The following is a 17,372-nucleotide window of genomic DNA, read 5'->3' on the forward strand; positions in this document are numbered from 1 at the left end:
TCAATAAATAAAAACCCACATCTCACTCATGTGGAATGTACACTCACTCCTCCTCCCAGAACCTGTGCTGACTTCTGCCACATAAACCACCCAACCTTGTTTCTTTACTGTGATGGAGAACTGTGGATGCAGTCACGACAAGTTCACTAAATACCAGTCAATTTCTATTTATTTACATCATTTACAGAATTTATCACATTGGACTATTATTAAACATTTTGTTCTGAGCATTTTGCTTAAATACATTTTCTGGGTTGTACACAGTCCTGGTTCAAATTTACAACTGTAAAGAGAGGGTTGACTGTTCAGTATCATGCAGATTGATGGAGAGTCCTCTCTCCCCAACCCCTCTCGACATGTTGACTGTTTATACCCCTTCATAGATGCTGCTTGACTTGCTGAGTTCTTTCAGCATTTTCTCGATGTTGGTAAGACATTTGGGCTTTGTCTACATGCATGGCACCATAGGACTGGAGTCTGTAAATCAGCTCCACCTCAAAGGCAGGAAGCAAGCAGCAAGTAACTACAGTTTGACTCTGATGACTGACAAGTTGTTGGAAAATATTGAGAGCTGGCACAAATTGGCAGCACGGCTTTAGCAAAGGAGAGCACGTCTGACCAACAACTCTTCTGAGAAAAGCACTCCATGTCGGTCTTAGCACTTTGTTGGACAAACCGCAGGAAGCGGCAATCATTGTGACAAAAAGTTCTGGATAATGGCTCTCTGGGATTTTCAGGTATTAGTGGAAAGTCACTAAGAGATCTGTCCAGATACAAAACAGCTTGCCAGGAATGCCCTGTCCCAGGTGGTGGTAGAGGCAGATACAGTAGGGACATGCAAGTGACTCTTAGATAGACACATGGATGAAAGAAAAATGTAGGGTGATGTATGTGGGAGGGAAGGGTTAGATTGATCTTAGAATAAATTAAAAGTTCAGCACATTGTGGGCCAAAGGATGTGTACTGTGCTGTACTGTTCTGTTCTAAACCCTGACATGACCACAGCCTTAAAACTTATTTTGATAGCTGCTCAAACCCATCACACGTAGTAGGGGTGAGGTAACAACAGCCCTCTCAAGAGAAGGCCTGGCGTTGAATCCTAATGGCTCTAAGCAGTCAGGGATGAGCAACAGCCTGGAACTGTTGCAGTCCATGTGGTAAAAGTGCCCCCACAGCACCGTAAAGAGGGAGTTGACCATTGATGTCCTTCCGACCTTTTAGCAAGTTCTTCCCATTCTTTGAGTGCAAGAGGAACATGGGCCACAAGTATTGGAAGGATATTAATGATCGGTGGAGAGGGTACTTTCAAGAACTTCTTAACCATGAAGCAGAGGTTACTAACCAAATCCTCCAGAGACCTGGGAGAGAAGATGGGGGGGGGGGGGGGGGAGAGAAACCTCCCAGTTTGAAAGAGGTCATGATGCCATCAGGAGCCAAAAAGCAATAAGCCTCGTTCCTACAGGATCCCAGCAGAGATCCTTAAGGAAGGTAGACGAGCACTCCTGCATTACATGCATGCCTTGCTCCTGTAGGTCTGGGAATAGGAACAATTACTCTCAGAGCTCAGGGATGCTCGAATAGTGAACATATTCTAAACAGATGTGGCAATTACAGAGACATCTCCCTACTGTCAACAACAGGCAAAGTGCTTGCATACATAATTGTCAACTGAATCCTTCCGCTTTCTGAAGACCTCCCTGAATCACAGTGTGGTTTCTAGAGGAGCCACTGTAGACATGATCTTCACAGCATGCCAATTACAGGAAAAATGCCATGAGCAACCCTTGTACTTGGCTTTCATAAATTTAACAAAGGCAGTTGATACAGTGGACTCTCTGGCGCATGGCTGTCCTGACAAGCACCTACAAATACTGAGCCTACTGCATGGTGGCATACAGTACCCAAGGTCCAAGAAAAATTTATTATCAAAGTACATATACAGTTCTGTGCAAAAGTCATAAGTACCATACCCAAGATTTTTTAAAATATAAATTGTTCTAGGTGTTTATTGTCTTCTGCATTAATGTGTCAGTCAAAAGAGCAAATTTTAGATTTCTAAACATTTACATTCCAAAAAATTAAATGTTAAGAGAAATATTTGTATTTCATTAAAAAAATAACATTAAGTAATAGCAAACATGAGAAGAATCTGCAGATTCTGAAGTCCCAATGAAGGGTCTTGGCCCAAAATGTCAACTGTTTACTCTTTCCCATAGAGGCTACCTGGCCTACTGAGTTCCTCCAGCATTTTGTGTGTATTAAGTAATAGACCACTTTTCAAATAAAAGCTTGATTAGTTTGTAGGTATGTAGCCCAGCAAACTAAGATAACCAGGTGCTAATGATCAATAACATAATGAGTTGAATGAACTAACCTGATTAACTAAAACAGAAATGGTAAAAGATGAGGGTGCAGCAGATGTGACAGTTTAACCTTCAAATCATCAATTCTTGCACCATGGGCATAGCAGCAAGACACAAGGTGATCATCTTGCATCAGCAAGGTCACCCCCAAACAGAAACTTCACAGCAGGAAGGTGTTTCAAGATGTGTGTCCAAGCTCTTCCGAAGAAGCACAAAGAAATGGGCAAAGAAGAGGACCAGAAATGTAGTCAGCCATGGAAACTGAATGCAGCAGATGAGATGTACATCAAAATAGGGGAGCCACAGAGTCATAATTAGCTAGTCATCTGAACACAAGCTGGGGTCTGATCAGCCCCAGCTGGGTCACCTGGAGGAGGGTGTATGATGTCGAAAGACCCGATGAACATCACTGAAGATATGTCCAGAGGCATCAGTAGATGCATGTACACAGCGACGACCTCCCATCTAAATCGGAAGAAGTCCAGCACTGCTATCAGCTCTTAACTCACAGAAACCACTGGAACCCAAGTACATACCTCTACAGGCCAGAGCAGTATTGTCAGAAGTGGTCTTCATGGAAGAGATGCTGCCAAACAGCCATTCCTCTGAAGTGGAAACAAAGCCAAGTGACTCACCTAGGCACAAAAACACAAGGACTGGGGTGCTGAACAATGGCAGCAGGTGTTCTGGACTGACAACTCAGAATTTGAAATTTTCGGCTCAAACAGGAGGCAAGAGCTGGGGAACTCTAATGGATGAATGTTTACAGCCAAGGTTCCCTGCAGGTTTGGGGGTGCATTTCTGCAAATGGGAGTTGGTGGTCTGATCACAGCTATTAGAATTCTCAATGCTGAAAATTACAAGCAAATTCTCATCCATCATGCACTCATCAGTGAGGTCGGTCCCAATTTAATTCTGCAGCAGGACAATGATCTCAAATACACAACCAAGGTCGTAAAGATTGATATTCAGTGAAAAGAACATACATTTGAAATATCTCAAAAATTAACTGCTCCAAGAACATAGCATTTTGGTTGCGCATAAGCCAACAGCAACATTGGGGACAGTACTTTGCAGATTAAAAGAACGAACCAATACGATCCACACAATCCAATGCAAGGATGGCAGTAAATATTGCATTGGTCAAACTGGGAGAAAACTATCGACAAGGGTCCACGAACATCAACTGGCTGTAAAGTGGCACGACCAACTCTCCCTGTTTCTAACCATGAAGATCGAGAGGGGGCATAAATTCAACTGGGCATCAGTGAAAGTCACTGCGCAAGCAAACACGCAGTATGCTAGAAAATTCCTAGAAGCGTGATTTCTGTGAACAATTCTGTAAACAGACACGTTGACCTCAATTCTATTTATGAACCAAAGCAGGCAAAATGCTAGATAACACGAAATTCGCCACGCAACCGATCAGCTACGAAATTTCCTCGCCACATTCTAATTCTGTAATGACCAATCAGATGATTGATAAGTAAATAATGGTCAAGCATTCGGAGGACACACCACAATCAACAGGGCACTGATGATGTCTCTTCGTATGGTGATGAAACACTGGCAAGTAAATTGCCAGGATCGGAGAACAACTCAACCCAACCATCAACCACCCGAGCTCCACATTTTCTGAATTATTTCCAGAAGAATATGAGTCTACAACAGATGGGATGGCCTCCACAGAGCCCTGATCTCAGCATTATTGAGTCTGTCTGGAGGGACAGAAGCAAGTAAGACAGCCAAATTCTGCAGTAAGATGCTTGGAGCAACCTACCAGCTGATTTTCTTATAGAACTGTGTACCCAATGGAACCGATGCAGTTTAAAGGCAAAGGGTGGTCACATCAAATACTAATTTGATTTAGTGTTTTTTTTAAACCGTTTGCTGCGCTTTTTGAAAGCTTATTTGCTTTACAGATTTTTTTTTAAAAACACGTGCCTAAGATTTTTGCGAGGTATTGTATGTCACCATATACAAGCCTGAGATTTGTTTTCTTGCGGGCATTCACAGCAACTACAAGAAACACAGTAGAATTAATGAAAACTGCACCTAACAGGATGGGCAACTAACCAATTCAGCAATGGATGTGCTGAATTCAAACTTTACTCCATCAAGGTCCAGATGGTCTGCACCCTAGGGTACTAAAGGAGGTGGCCCTGGAAATTGCGGATGCATTGGTAATCATTTTCCAATGTTCCTTAGATTCAGGATCTGTTCCTGAGGATTGGAGAATGGCTAATGTTATCCCACTTTTTAAGAAAGGAGGGAGGGAGCCTGACATTGGTGGTGGGAAAGATGCTAGAGTCCATTATTAAGGATGAAATAGTGGCATATCTAGATAGCAGTGATAGGATTGGGCCGAGCCAGCATGGATTTACCAAGGGTAAATCATGCTTGACTAATCAGTTGGAGTTTTTCGAGGATGTAACCAGGAAGTTAGACGGGGGAGATCCAGTGGATGTAGTGTACCTCGATTTTCAGAAGGCATTTGATAAGGTCCCACATAGGAGATTGGTGGGTAAAATCAAAGCTCAGGGCATCGGAGGGAAGGCATTGACATGGATAGAAACTGGTTGGCAGATAGAAAGCAAAGGGTAGCGGTGAATGGGTGTTTCTCGGAATGGCAGGTGGTGACTAGTGGGGTGCCACAGGGCTCGGTATTGGGACCACAGCTGTTTACCATTTACATTAACGATTTGGATGAAGGCATAGAAAATAACATCAGCAAATTTGCTGATGATACTAAGCTGGGTGGCAGTGTGACATGTGATGAGGATGTTAGGAGAATTCAGGGTGACTTGGATAGGCTGGGTGAGTGGGCAGATACTTGGCAGATGGCGTTTAATGTGAATAAGTGTGAGGTTATCCACTTTGGGAGTAAGAACAGGAAGGCAGATTATTATCTGAACAGTGTAAAGTTGGGTAAGGGAGAAATACAAAGAGATCTCGGAGTCCTTGTTCATCAGTCACTAAAGGTGAATGAGCAAGTGCAGCAGGCAGTGAAGAAGGCTAATGGAATGTTGGCCTTAATTACAAAGGGAATTGAGTACAAGAGCAAGGAAATCCTCTTGCATTTGTACAGGGCCCTGGTGAGACCACACCTGGAGTATTGTGTACAATTTTGGTCTCCAGGGTTAAGGAAGGACATCCTGGCTGTAGAGGAAGTGCAGCGTAGATTCACGAGGTTAATTCCTGGGATGTCTGGACTGTCTTACGCAGAGAGGTTAGAGAGACTGGGCTTGTACACGTTGGAATTAAGGAGATTGAGAGGGGATCTGATTTAAACATACAAGATTATTAAGGGATTGGACAAGATAGAGGCAGGCAATATGTTCCAGATGCTGGGAGAGTCCAGTACCAGAGGGCATGGTTTGAGAATAAGGGGTAGGTCATTTAGGACAGAGTTAAGGAAAAACTTCTTCTCCCAGAGAGTTGTGGGGGTCTGGAATGCACTGCCTCAGAAAGTAGTGGAGGCCAATTCTCTGGATGCTTTCAAGAAGGAGCTAGATAGGTATCTTATGGATAGGGGAATCAAGGGATATGGGGACAAGGCAGGAACCGGGTATTGATAGTAATTGATCAGCCATGATCTCAAAATGGCGGTGCAGGCTCGAAGGGCCGAATGGTCTACTTCTGCACCTATTGTCCATTGTCTATATAAGACAGGAGTCAAACACGGGTGTATCCACATTATTTGCCATCTTTATTGCTGCCACCCTTCACCTTATTGGCCAAGTTCAGTCAGAGGGGATTCAGACTTTTCAACCTCAACCGGTTCAAGGCCAAGAACAAGCTCAGCATCACCATTATCATGGAACTTCAGTATGCAGACAAAAAATGCCATCACAGCACATTCTGAAGAAGACCTCCAAGGTATCTTGAATACCTTTGCCAAGGCAGATAGAGCCCCACGTCTTGTTCTGAATACAATAACAGACACAAATGCTACAAACCCCATTTCCAGAAAAGTTGGGATATTTTCCAAAATGCAATAAAAACAAAAACCTGTGATATGTTAATTCACGTGAACCTTTATTTAACTGACAAAAGTACAAAGAAAAGATTTTCAATAGTTTTACTGACCAACTTTATTTTGTAAATATACACAAATTTAGAATTTGATGGCTGCAACACACTCAGCAAAAGTTGGGACAGAGTTAAAATAAGATTGAAAAATGCACCCAATATTCAAGTAACACCGGTTTGGAAGACTCCACATTAAGCAGGCTAATTGGTAGCAGGTGAGGTATCATGACTGGGTATAAAAGTAGAGTCCATCAAAGGCTCAGTCTTTGCAAGCAAGGATGGGTCGTGACTCACCCCTTTGTGCCAAAATTCGTGAGAGAATTGTTAGTCAGTTCAAAAGGAACATTTCTCAACACAAGATTGCAGAGAATTTAGGTCTTTCAACATCTACAGTACATAATATTGTGAAAAGATTCAGAGAATTCAGAGACATCTCAGTGCGTAAAGGGCAAGGTCGGAAACCACTGTTAAGTGTGCGTGATCTTCGAGCCCTCAGGTGGTACTGCCTAAGAAACCGTCATGCTACTGTGACAATTATAGCCACCTGGGCTCGGGAGTACTTCGGAAAACCATTGTCACTTAACACAGTCCGTCACTGCATCCAGAAATGCAACTTGAAACTGTATTACGCAAGGAGGAAGCCATACATCAACTCTATGCAGAAACACCAGTGAGTTCTCTGGGCCCGAGCTCATCTCAAATGGACCAAAAAGTCTGTGGAACTGTGTGCTGTGGTCAGATGAGTCCACATTTCAGCTAGTTTTCAGAAAAAACAGGCGTCGGGTTCTCCGTGCCAAAGATGAAAACGACCATCCTAATTGTTATCAGCGAAAGGTGCAAAAGCCAGCATCTGTGATGGTATGGGGGTGCATCAGTGCCCCCGGCATGGGTGAGTTGCATGTATGTGAAGGTACCATTGACTCTGAGGCGTATATTAGGATTTTAGAGAGACATGTGTTGCCATCAAGGCGACGTCTCTTCCTGGGACGTCCACGCTTATTTCAGCAGGACAATGCCAGACCACATTCTGCAGGGCTACAACAGCGTGGCTTTGTAGACACAGAGTGCGTGTGCTTGACTGGCCTGCTGCCAGTCCAGATCTGTCTCCTATTGAAAATGTATGGCGCATCATGAAGAGGAGAATCAGACAATGGAGACCACAGACTGTTGAGCAGCTGAAGTCTCATATCAAGCAAGAATGGACAAAATTTCCAATTGCAAATCTACTACAATTAGTATCCTCAATTCCAAAACGATTAAAAAGTGTTATTAAAAGGAAAGGTGATGTAACGCAATGGTAGACATGCCTCTGTCCCAACTTTTGTTGAGTGTGTTGCAGCCATCAAATTCTAAATTTGTGTATATTTACAAAATACAATTAAGTTGGTCAGTAAAACTATTGAAAATCTTTTCTTTGTACTTTTGTCAGTTAAATAAAGGTTCACGTGAATTAACATATCACAGATTTTTGTTTTTATTGCGTTTTGGAAAATATCCCAACTTTTCTGGAAATGGGGTTTGTATATCAGCCCCTGCCCAACCAGTCCTCTGTAAAAGGTGGCGACATCACCCTCGAAAATGTAGACTACTTTCACTACCTTGGCAGTATTCTCTCATCAAAAGCAGACATTGAATCAGAGATTAACAACTCCCTGAGCAGTGCTAGTGGAGCCTATGCAAGGTTAAGGAAGAGTCTTAAGACTGCGATCTACAGGTCCAAACTTTTAGTCTATAGGTCCTTCTACATTACTGTATGGAGCTGAATCATGGATACCTGAAAGCCCTGGAAAATACCACTAAAGATCCCAACAAAAGATTGAGGACACACTAGAGGAGGCCAAGATGACCATGATAAAGCAACACAAACACCAATTGACAGGTCATGTCATCCAGATGCTTAGCTCACATCTCCCCAGATCCTTTACTCCCTTGTTGAAGGAAGGTCAGTGAGTCCCTGGTGAGCAAAGGAAATGATTTAAACATTAAAATCAGCCTGAAGAAATTCAACATTACATCTAAAAGTACATTGTACTCGATAGATACATCTGGAGGAAATCTGTTCAAGAGGGAGCTGTGGTACGTGACAGCGACCTCTGCTGTGCCGCAAAGAACAAACTGAAGTCGCAAAAGGAGGTACTGAACATCCTCAAGGCCCAACCACTAACCACAGCCACCACTTACTCGTGTCCACACTACACCAGAATATGTAGTTCCAGACTGACCTCCATCTGAGGACCCCCCCACCCCCTAGGAGACCATCACACTCAACTCGAGTGACTGCACTACCAGAGAGGGAGTGCCAGGATTCAGATCTGGTGCAGAGAACAGCAGATAGCTTTAAGACAGGATGGTAAAGCTCCCTGCAGGAAACACCAAACATTGAAGTACACCTTAGGTTTCCCATTTCTAGATACGAGTGAGGGGATTATAAAGGGCTATGAGGAATCTATTCCTGGAGAAACAAGGGAGGATATACTTCCCCAAGAGCAGCTGATTCCAAGGATAATAGGGCTGTCTGTATCCTCGAAAAAGAAAGAGGACTTATCTTACAGAGACACAGAATTCATAACCAACATCTTCTAGCCAGTGTCAAAGACATTCAGGCCTCCACTGGCCATAACTAAAACCACCAACTGTGCACTTGGAACAAATTAAGCTTGAATTCCAGGTCAACAAGGCAGGAGGTGACACTGTTGATTGATAAGGCCACCAGATGGCAGTGTTTCACACAAACTCCCCGCAGAGCCTTGATGCAATGTCTAGCAGTATTTGGGAATCTAATACCAGCTAGAAATTAGAAGTGTTCATGTTGGCTGACCTTTTATTCCTATACTTCTCTAATGCCCATCACATTTCATTAAAAATGTTACAAAGTCCCTTTTTTAAAAAAAAACGGAGGACATTTTCCTCAAAGGGTATGCGGTTTAGCAATACCACAAACTGTACAGAAGCAGGCTCTCCTACACTCAAAGTCCCTTGTCTTTTTCCAGCTTTCCCCCCTCCCTTCCCAACTGCCCCCCCCCCAATCATCTGGTTCCATATGTCCCTTCAGGACATGGGATTCATTAAATCCAGCAGAGCCCTGATGACCTTCACCAATTTGTACAGATGTACTATAGAAAGCATCCTCCTTGGATGCACCATTGCTTGGTACGTCCATTGCTCTGCCCAAGACTGCAAGAAATTACTGTGGACACAGCCTAGTCCATTGGGAAAACCAGTCTCTCCTCAGTTAACTCCGTCTGCATTTCCCACTGCCTCGGGAAATGTAATCAAAAACACCTCCTAATCTGGACATTTACTTTTCTTCTCCAATTAGGCAAAAGGTTCAAAGGCTTGAAAGCTCATACCACCAGGCTCAAGGACAGCTTCTATCCCGCTGTTATCAGACACTCTCATTCACTATGATTAACTCAGTCGAGTTAATCCCAATCTACTTTGTTGTGGCCTTTCCACTTTGTTTACTTGCACTGCCTACAACACTATATTCTGCATTGCGATTTTCTTTTTAGTACCTCAAGATACTCATGATCAGCCTGAAAGCATGCAAAAGCTTCTCACTGGATCTCCGTACATATGACAATAATAAACCAATATAGGCTTCCTTTTAGATCTCTTGTCCAAACGGAAATACCTTCTCTACCTCTCCCCTCCAACAGCTTCACTTTCCTAAAGCTGAACTGTACATCCTTCAAGAATGGGTTGTGGTATTGCCCTTTGTAAAGTCTCTTGAGGGGTTTGTGTAGCAAGACCAGCTCTGTAAGTCTCACCAAAACCCAATGCAGATGCAAGACCAAATCCACTACCTGAGGAACCGGACCTCGGAGGTGAGTTGCAAAGTGACCTGTACTTTTATTCAAAGGACAATAGTTGGATCACTGTAGTGGGGTGACCCAACAGTAAACAGCAAAGGCCAATTTCTAACTCTCTCTGCGCAGTCTCAGACATGGAGGAGAGACTGTAGTATTGTGGAACTGCACGGGTCCCTGCTTATCTTAGCTGGGAACAGTGCCTACAAATTCAGAGCGGAACCCCAGTTTGTTATGTGGTTGAGGGGGGGGGGGCGGGGGGCAGGAAAACATGTAGGGCCTTGACCTGAAGCACTGACTGACCATTTTCCACCACTGACCCACCGAGTTCCTCCAACGCTTTGTGTGTTGCTTCAAGAATGTGGATGGGAATTCTCAGTATCTGAGAATCTCTGGGGAGGCCGATATTTATTTCCACAAGTCAGGGCCAGACATCCTACTGAACAGTGGTGAAGGAGTTCCCACTGAATAGAGTCACACAACACAGAAAAAGGAAATTGAGGCCACCACATTCCCCATGTCCCTCATCCCGTCACCAAGACTGGGAACTAAAAGCAGGTGAACCCTTTACCTTGTTCACACCTGGCAACTTTATATAAAGCAGGCAGAGACACGGGCGAGTTGGTCTGTCAGCGAGAGGGCTGCACTGACCAAAAATGAACAGTCTGTGCAGAAGAGGCAGAGTGACTTTCACCTGGGCAAACATGCCCAGGACCCACCCACTTTCACGTTAGTGAAGTCACTTCCATTTACACAGCACATCAGAGTTGCAATGGACCACAGGAAAGCAACAGCTGAGGGCACCAGACGCTCGGTCTGGAGAGCAGGATTTCATGGAGTGCCATTCAGGGGGCTGTGGAGATGAGGCCCAAAGCTTTACCGAGACAGGGATGTCGAAACCAAGTGTCTATAAATCACCAGTAGTCTTCAGCATCAGTTCTGTCCCCACCGGTTCCGTACCCCGGTGTTATACAGTGACAGACTCATCCCCATGGGTACCGTACCCCAGTGTTATACAGTGATAGACCCATTCCCACTGGTACTGTACCCCGGTGTTATACAGTGACAGACCCATTCCCACCGGTACTGTACCCCAGTGTTACACAGTAACAGACTCATCTCCACCAGTGTGGACTGTGCCAGAATCAGAGAGCTCGCAGCTTGGAAGGCCTCCTTCAGGATGCACTGGCTAACAAAAGTCATGACCCTGGCAAAATCTCCATATCCTTACACTTCTCGGGCAGTGGGTCACCTCAGATGCAGGCTGCAGGATCATCACAGCGTGCTCTCCAGTGTATTGTAGTTGTCCTTGAAGCTCTTCAGCTCGAGAAAGTGCTTGGGCCTCTTGCTCTTGTTGGATGGGAGGTAGGTGACCTGAATGGTGCTCGGCGAGGAGGCCTCAGGAGCAGGGGTCAAATCCTTGGCTGCATTCTGGTGTTGGGCCTGGCTCCGTGCACCCCGGGCTTGCAGGCTGTCAGAGGGAACACAGGTTAGCCCGGACCAAATCAAGGCCACCCCGAACCACCCACCACCAGAGAGAGGCGCAGAAACTGAGTTCCTCCAGCATTTTGTGTTACCCAAAGTCCGGTTCACTATTTTATGCACAAGTACATGTACTCACTGACAACTCTAGTAGGTACAAAAGCTCGTTAATGCAAATATCTAAGCATGTGGCAGCAACTCAATGAATCAGAGCATGCAGACATGGTCAAGAGGTTCAGTTGCTGTTCAGACCAAACCTCAGAAATGTGATCTGAGTGACTTTGACCATGGTGCCAGACGGTGCAGTTTGACCATCTCAGAAACTGTTGATCCCCTGGGATTTTCATGTACAACAGTCTTTACAGTTTACACAGAATAGCTCAAAAACCAAAAAAAAAGTGGCAACTCTACAGTGAAAACACCTTGTTAATGAGAGAGGTCAAAGGAGAATGGCCAGACTGGTTCAACCTGACAGGAAGGGGACAGTAACTCAAATAACCATGCGTTACAACAGTGGTGTGCAGAAGAGTGGCTGCACGCACACATTGAACCTTGAAGTGGATGGGTTACAGCAACAGAAGACCACAAAGATACACTCAGTGGCCACTTTATTAGATCCAAAAGGTGCAATGAAAAACTTGCAGCAGCACTGAAGACACAAAGTTCACAAATTAACACAAAGGGGTGGAGAAAGTTTCAGTGGTTGTAAAGGTCAGAGAGAATCCACATATACTCACATGGAGGCCAGCTCGTTCACTGCATGCTGGTACTTCTGATACTCTGCTTTTCCAAAGGCCTGCAAAGGGGAAAAAAGATCAGGTACGTGAATGCTTGCTTGCTCTTTCAATGTCCAGGAGAATAAACAGAAGGCAAATGCAATGTCAGCACTCATTAGAGAGGATTGGAATAGAAAAGCAAGGATTTAATGCTGAGGCTTTATAAGGCATTGGTCACATCACAATTGGAAAATTGTCAGCAGTCTTGGGTTCCATATCTAAGATAGAATGTGTTGGCATTGGAAAGGGTGCAGAGATGGATTACAATAATGATCTCAGGTATGAAAGGGCTAAAATATGAGGAGTGTTTGATGGCTCTGTACTCTAGAGTTTAGCAGAATGGGGGGCTGGGGGTTCCTCACTGAAGCCTAGCAAATATTGAAAGGCCTACATGGAGTAGACACGTAGAGAAAGTTTGCAGTAGTGGGCAGTCTAGGACAGTGAAAGACCTCCCTTTAGAACAGGGATGAGGAAGTTCTGTAGTCAGACAGTGATAAATCTGTGTAATTCATTGTCGCAGATAGCGGGGAGGGGGTGTCATTGGGTATATTTAAAGTGGAGGTTAGTAGTTTTTTGATTTGTAAGGGCATAAGATGCAGCAGCAGAATTAGGCCACTTGGCCCATCGTCTATTGCACCATTCCATCATGGCTAATTTATTATCCCTTTCAACATTCTCCACAAAACTACTAACCAAGAACCCCTTAACCTCTGTTTTAAATATACTCAATGGCATGGCCTCCCCGCCATCTGTGGCAATGAATTCCACCGATTTGCCATCACCTGGCTAAAGAAATTCCTCCTCTATTTTAAATGGACATTCCTCTATATTTAGTTTAAGGGGAACATGAGGATGAATCTCTTCACTCAGAGGGCAGTGCAAGTGTGGAATGAGCTGCCAGAAGATGCATGTTCAATTGCAACTTTTAAAATAAGTTTGGCTAAGTACAGGGATGGGAGCGGTATGGAGGGCTATGGTCAATGGGATTGGGCAGAATAGTTCAGCATGGACTAGATGGGCCAAATGTATTGTAGTGCTGTATGACTTACTGTGTTGACTTTTATCACCTTGCTATATAGAAAGGATATTATTAATCTGGAAACAGCACAGGAATGATTTGCTGCCAAATTATAAGGAGAGGTTGGATAGGCTGAACTTTATTCCTTGGAGCATAGGAGTTGAGAGGTGATGTTAGATTTGTTGGAGTGTAAAATTGGTATTTTTTTAAAAAACCTTTCTTATGCTTGCTTATATCTCTGTGAGGGGTGATTGATAAGTTTGTGGCCCAAGGTAGAAGGAGTCAATTTTAGAAAATCTAGCTCATTTATTTTTCAACATAGTCCCCTCCTACACGCACACACTTAATCCAGTGGTCATGGAGCATACAGATCCCTTCTTTGTAGAAGTGGTCCACTGCAGGGATGATTGATAAGCTTGTAGCTTAAGGTAGAAGAAGATGAGTTATTAACTTCAAACTTTCTGTATTATCACTCAGAGTTGACCTGCATGTGCATGTAATGAGAGCGTCTTGGACCTCCAGGTGGTTCACAGCAGGGGTGATTGATAAGTTTGTGGCCCAAGGTAGAAGGAGATGAGTTATACAGCTCTCGTGCAACTCTGAGTGAAAATGCAGAAAGTTTGAACTCATCTCCTTCTACCTTAGGCCACAAACTTATCAATCACCCCATGCTGTGGACCACTTCTGGAGATCCAAGACGCCGACTTCTACAAAGAAGGGATCCATATGCTCCACGACCACTGGACTACGTGTGTAAATGTAGGAAAAATAAATGTGCTAGGTTTTCTAAAATTGACTCCTCCTACCTTAGGCCATGAACTTATCAATCAACCCTAATCACCAATGTGTGTGAAATTGTTCAGTGAATTTCTGATAACTGTACTATAGCTGATTCTCTGTAGCTGTTGTCATACTGCCGACCTGACTATTTCATAGGTTACTCCTTATCATGGTATATCTCATTATTATTTATTGAGTTGCAGCGTAGAACAGGCCCCCCCTGCCCTTAGAGCTGTGTCCCCAGCAACCTCCAACTTAATCCTAGCCTAATCATGGGTCAATTTACAACGACCAATTGACCTACTAACCAGAATGTGGGAGGAAACCTGAGCACCCGGAGGAAACCCACGTGCTCACAGGGAGAAGATACAAACTCGTCTTGACAGCGATGGGAACTGAACCTAGGTCACTGGTACTGTAAAGGGTTGATCTGACCACTACTCTACCATGCTATCTGTCCAGTTTGTATATGACTATGATTTCTTCCTTCTTGTTCATTTTTCCCCTCTTCCTTACAGTAGAGTTGGTTAATGTTACTTCCTTTGTCGTGAACGCCTCATTAAATGGTTGTAACCACCAAGTTTTATGCTTCATTCTTGATTTCCATCAAATGCAGCAGAGGACAGGAGACAGAGTGGTGATCTTAAAGAGGTGACAAGTGAACGCACTCAGTCTGTTTCTCAACAGTATCACATTTTGTACAAAATGCCGGAGGAACTCAGCAGGTCAGACAGCACCTGTGGAAAGTAAACAGTCAACATTTCGGCCTGAGAACCTTCATCAGGACTGGAAAGGAAGGGGGAAGAAGCAAAAGTAAAAAGGTCAGGGGAGGGGGAGGAATACAAGCTGAAAGGTGATAGATGAAGCCAGGTGGGGGGGGGGGGGGGGGGAAGGTGGGATGAAGTGAGAAGCTGGGTGGTGATAGAAGCAAGAATCAGAGGGCACATGTTTCAAGTGAGATGGGAAGAATGGGAACCTGAAGAGCAATTTAAAAACACACACAAAAGGGTGGTACATGGAACGAGCTGCCAGAGATAGAGGTTGAGGCAGATACAATATTAACTTGTAAAAGACAGTTGGAAAGGCTTAGATTCTGAGCCAAACGTCAGCAAATTGCTGTATAGAGACCAGTGGGCCAAAGGGTCTGTTTCTGTGCTATGTGATTGTAAGAAGTCAATCCACACTGGTGCACTCCATCATAGCAATGACTGACGGTCTACTTACCTTCCAATGCATTAGTAGCTATGTACTAACTGTTTGTATTTTATATACAGACACCCAAATCCCTTTGTACCGTATTGAAGTTTCCATTTAAAAAGCATCTTGTTTCCCTTTTTATTTACAATGCTTACATTCCCCAATAAACTCTGCCTGTTTTTTAACACCTTATTTACTTACTGCCCATTATGCCGCTGGCGTTTAGGGCAGCAGTGAAGGTTCACCATCTCTGGTGGTGTTCAGAGCTTCCTTCATCACGCTAGTAGCTTCCCCTTGTCAGTCATGCAAGTCTCAGATGGAGACTCAAGAACACCATTGCACTCAGATGTACACGGATTTTTGTTAGCCCTGGAGAACTGGTGGGCTGCTTAGCCTGGCCTCTACCCTTTGACCTGTTTGGCATGGGTTACCTTACCAAGAGCCAAAGCTTAACTTCAGCTGTCTGGGCCATTGAAACACACAAGCCTCTAAACCATGACAAGATTGTGGTCCTCTTGGAGGTTTAACACCTTAACTGAGACTGAAAGTCCAGGTACGACACAATGTGTTACCATTCAGCCCATCAATAATCCCTTCAAACCTACTCACCGCTGTCCCATATCGTGCCGCTTCGTAGCCATCTATCAGCTTGTCGATAAGGTTCTTGCGGACGCCTCGGTAGGGCGAGTTGCCTTCTCGCAGCTCCAGCAAGAAGGTACGGAAACTCCTCCCCGTCAAACGTTTGCCATGATCGGAGTCTTGGCTGAATGGAATATCTGTGTGGAGAAAACGACAGAGGCTTCAGTAAGACCACAGTAGCGTACTGTTCACATCATGAATGCATGGGTTTCCACCCACAGCCTGTAGACGTACGAGTTAGTAGGTTAATTGGTCCTGCGATTACACTAATGTAAAGTTGGTGGGTTGTGCTGGAAGGGCCTGTTCCACAATATATCATTGAATAAAGACGGAAACTGCATCATAGGGGCAAAGGCCAATGCCCCTGCTCCCTGAGAAATCTCTCCATAACAGCCCCACTCTAGACTGCCCCCACTATCCAACTTGCTTCCTCAAATCAACCCCATTCTCATTTCAAGAGAACTGTCAGTCAAGCAGTGCTTGTGTGGAGAAAATCCAGCTGACCTGACGGGCCCAAACGACTGGGCGAAAAGAAAGTGGGGTGTCAGCAGTTTCCAAAGCAATGCAGTCCCACCATTACATTGCACTTCTCTTCTCCCCTTGCCTAGGGAATTTCCAGCTAGTGAGTGGTGAATCTGTGGAACTTGTTGCCACAGGCAGCTGTTGAAGCCAAGTTTTTAATGTATATTTAAGGCAGAGATTGATAGATCTTGATTGTCGAGGCATGAAGAAGTACTCACCCAAACTCCCCTCCTCTCTCTACAAGTAGAATTCCCTCCTAACCTCACTCCTGAAAGGCACAACTCAAATCTATCCCTCAGTCCCAAGACTCCACAGACAGGAGAAAGCCACTCTTCCTCTAGAAGAGACATTAAAGTGGGCCCCTGTCAGAAGTAATTGAATAAGAGTATGGCTGTTCCTCCTGCTATTCCATTTATTCCTCAGCTGTAGAAATGAGAGGCCATTCAGATCCTCAGTTTTGTGTTGATTGTGACTTAGATGCATATTCTCCTGCCCAGTGTAACAGAGACAAGCAGCCCACTCATGACCAACAGTTTTGTGTGATCTTGCTATACACAATGGTGCTCCTGGTTTGGCCTCCTTTACATTGGTGAGACCCAACACAGAATGGGGGAAACTGTTTCGCTGTCAACTGTATAAGGCAGGATCTCCCAGTCACTGTCAAGTCCATGGCCTCCTCTATGGCCACGATGAGGCCACACTCAGGTTGGAGGAGCAACACCTCATATCCTGTCTGGCTAGCCACCAACCTGAT

At 44.5% G+C, this 17,372-nt stretch overlaps 1 protein-coding gene across 1 annotated transcript in view; it reads right to left on the reverse strand.

Moving 5' to 3' along the window:
* Positions 1–151: 151 nt before the first annotated feature.
* c11h1orf43 (chromosome 11 C1orf43 homolog) overlaps positions 152–17,372 on the reverse strand; it is a 35,512-nt gene continuing 18,291 nt past the window's right edge. Inside the window, 4 exon segments of the mRNA XM_073061108.1 lie at positions 152–8,349; positions 11,457–11,675; positions 12,424–12,482; positions 16,067–16,233. Coding sequence (XP_072917209.1) covers positions 11,480–11,675; positions 12,424–12,482; positions 16,067–16,233 — 422 coding nt within the window. The 3' untranslated portion in view covers positions 152–8,349; positions 11,457–11,479.

Source organism: Hemitrygon akajei, chromosome 11 (assembly GCF_048418815.1).
Source record: "Hemitrygon akajei chromosome 11, sHemAka1.3, whole genome shotgun sequence".
NCBI lineage: Eukaryota > Metazoa > Chordata > Chondrichthyes > Myliobatiformes > Dasyatidae > Hemitrygon > Hemitrygon akajei.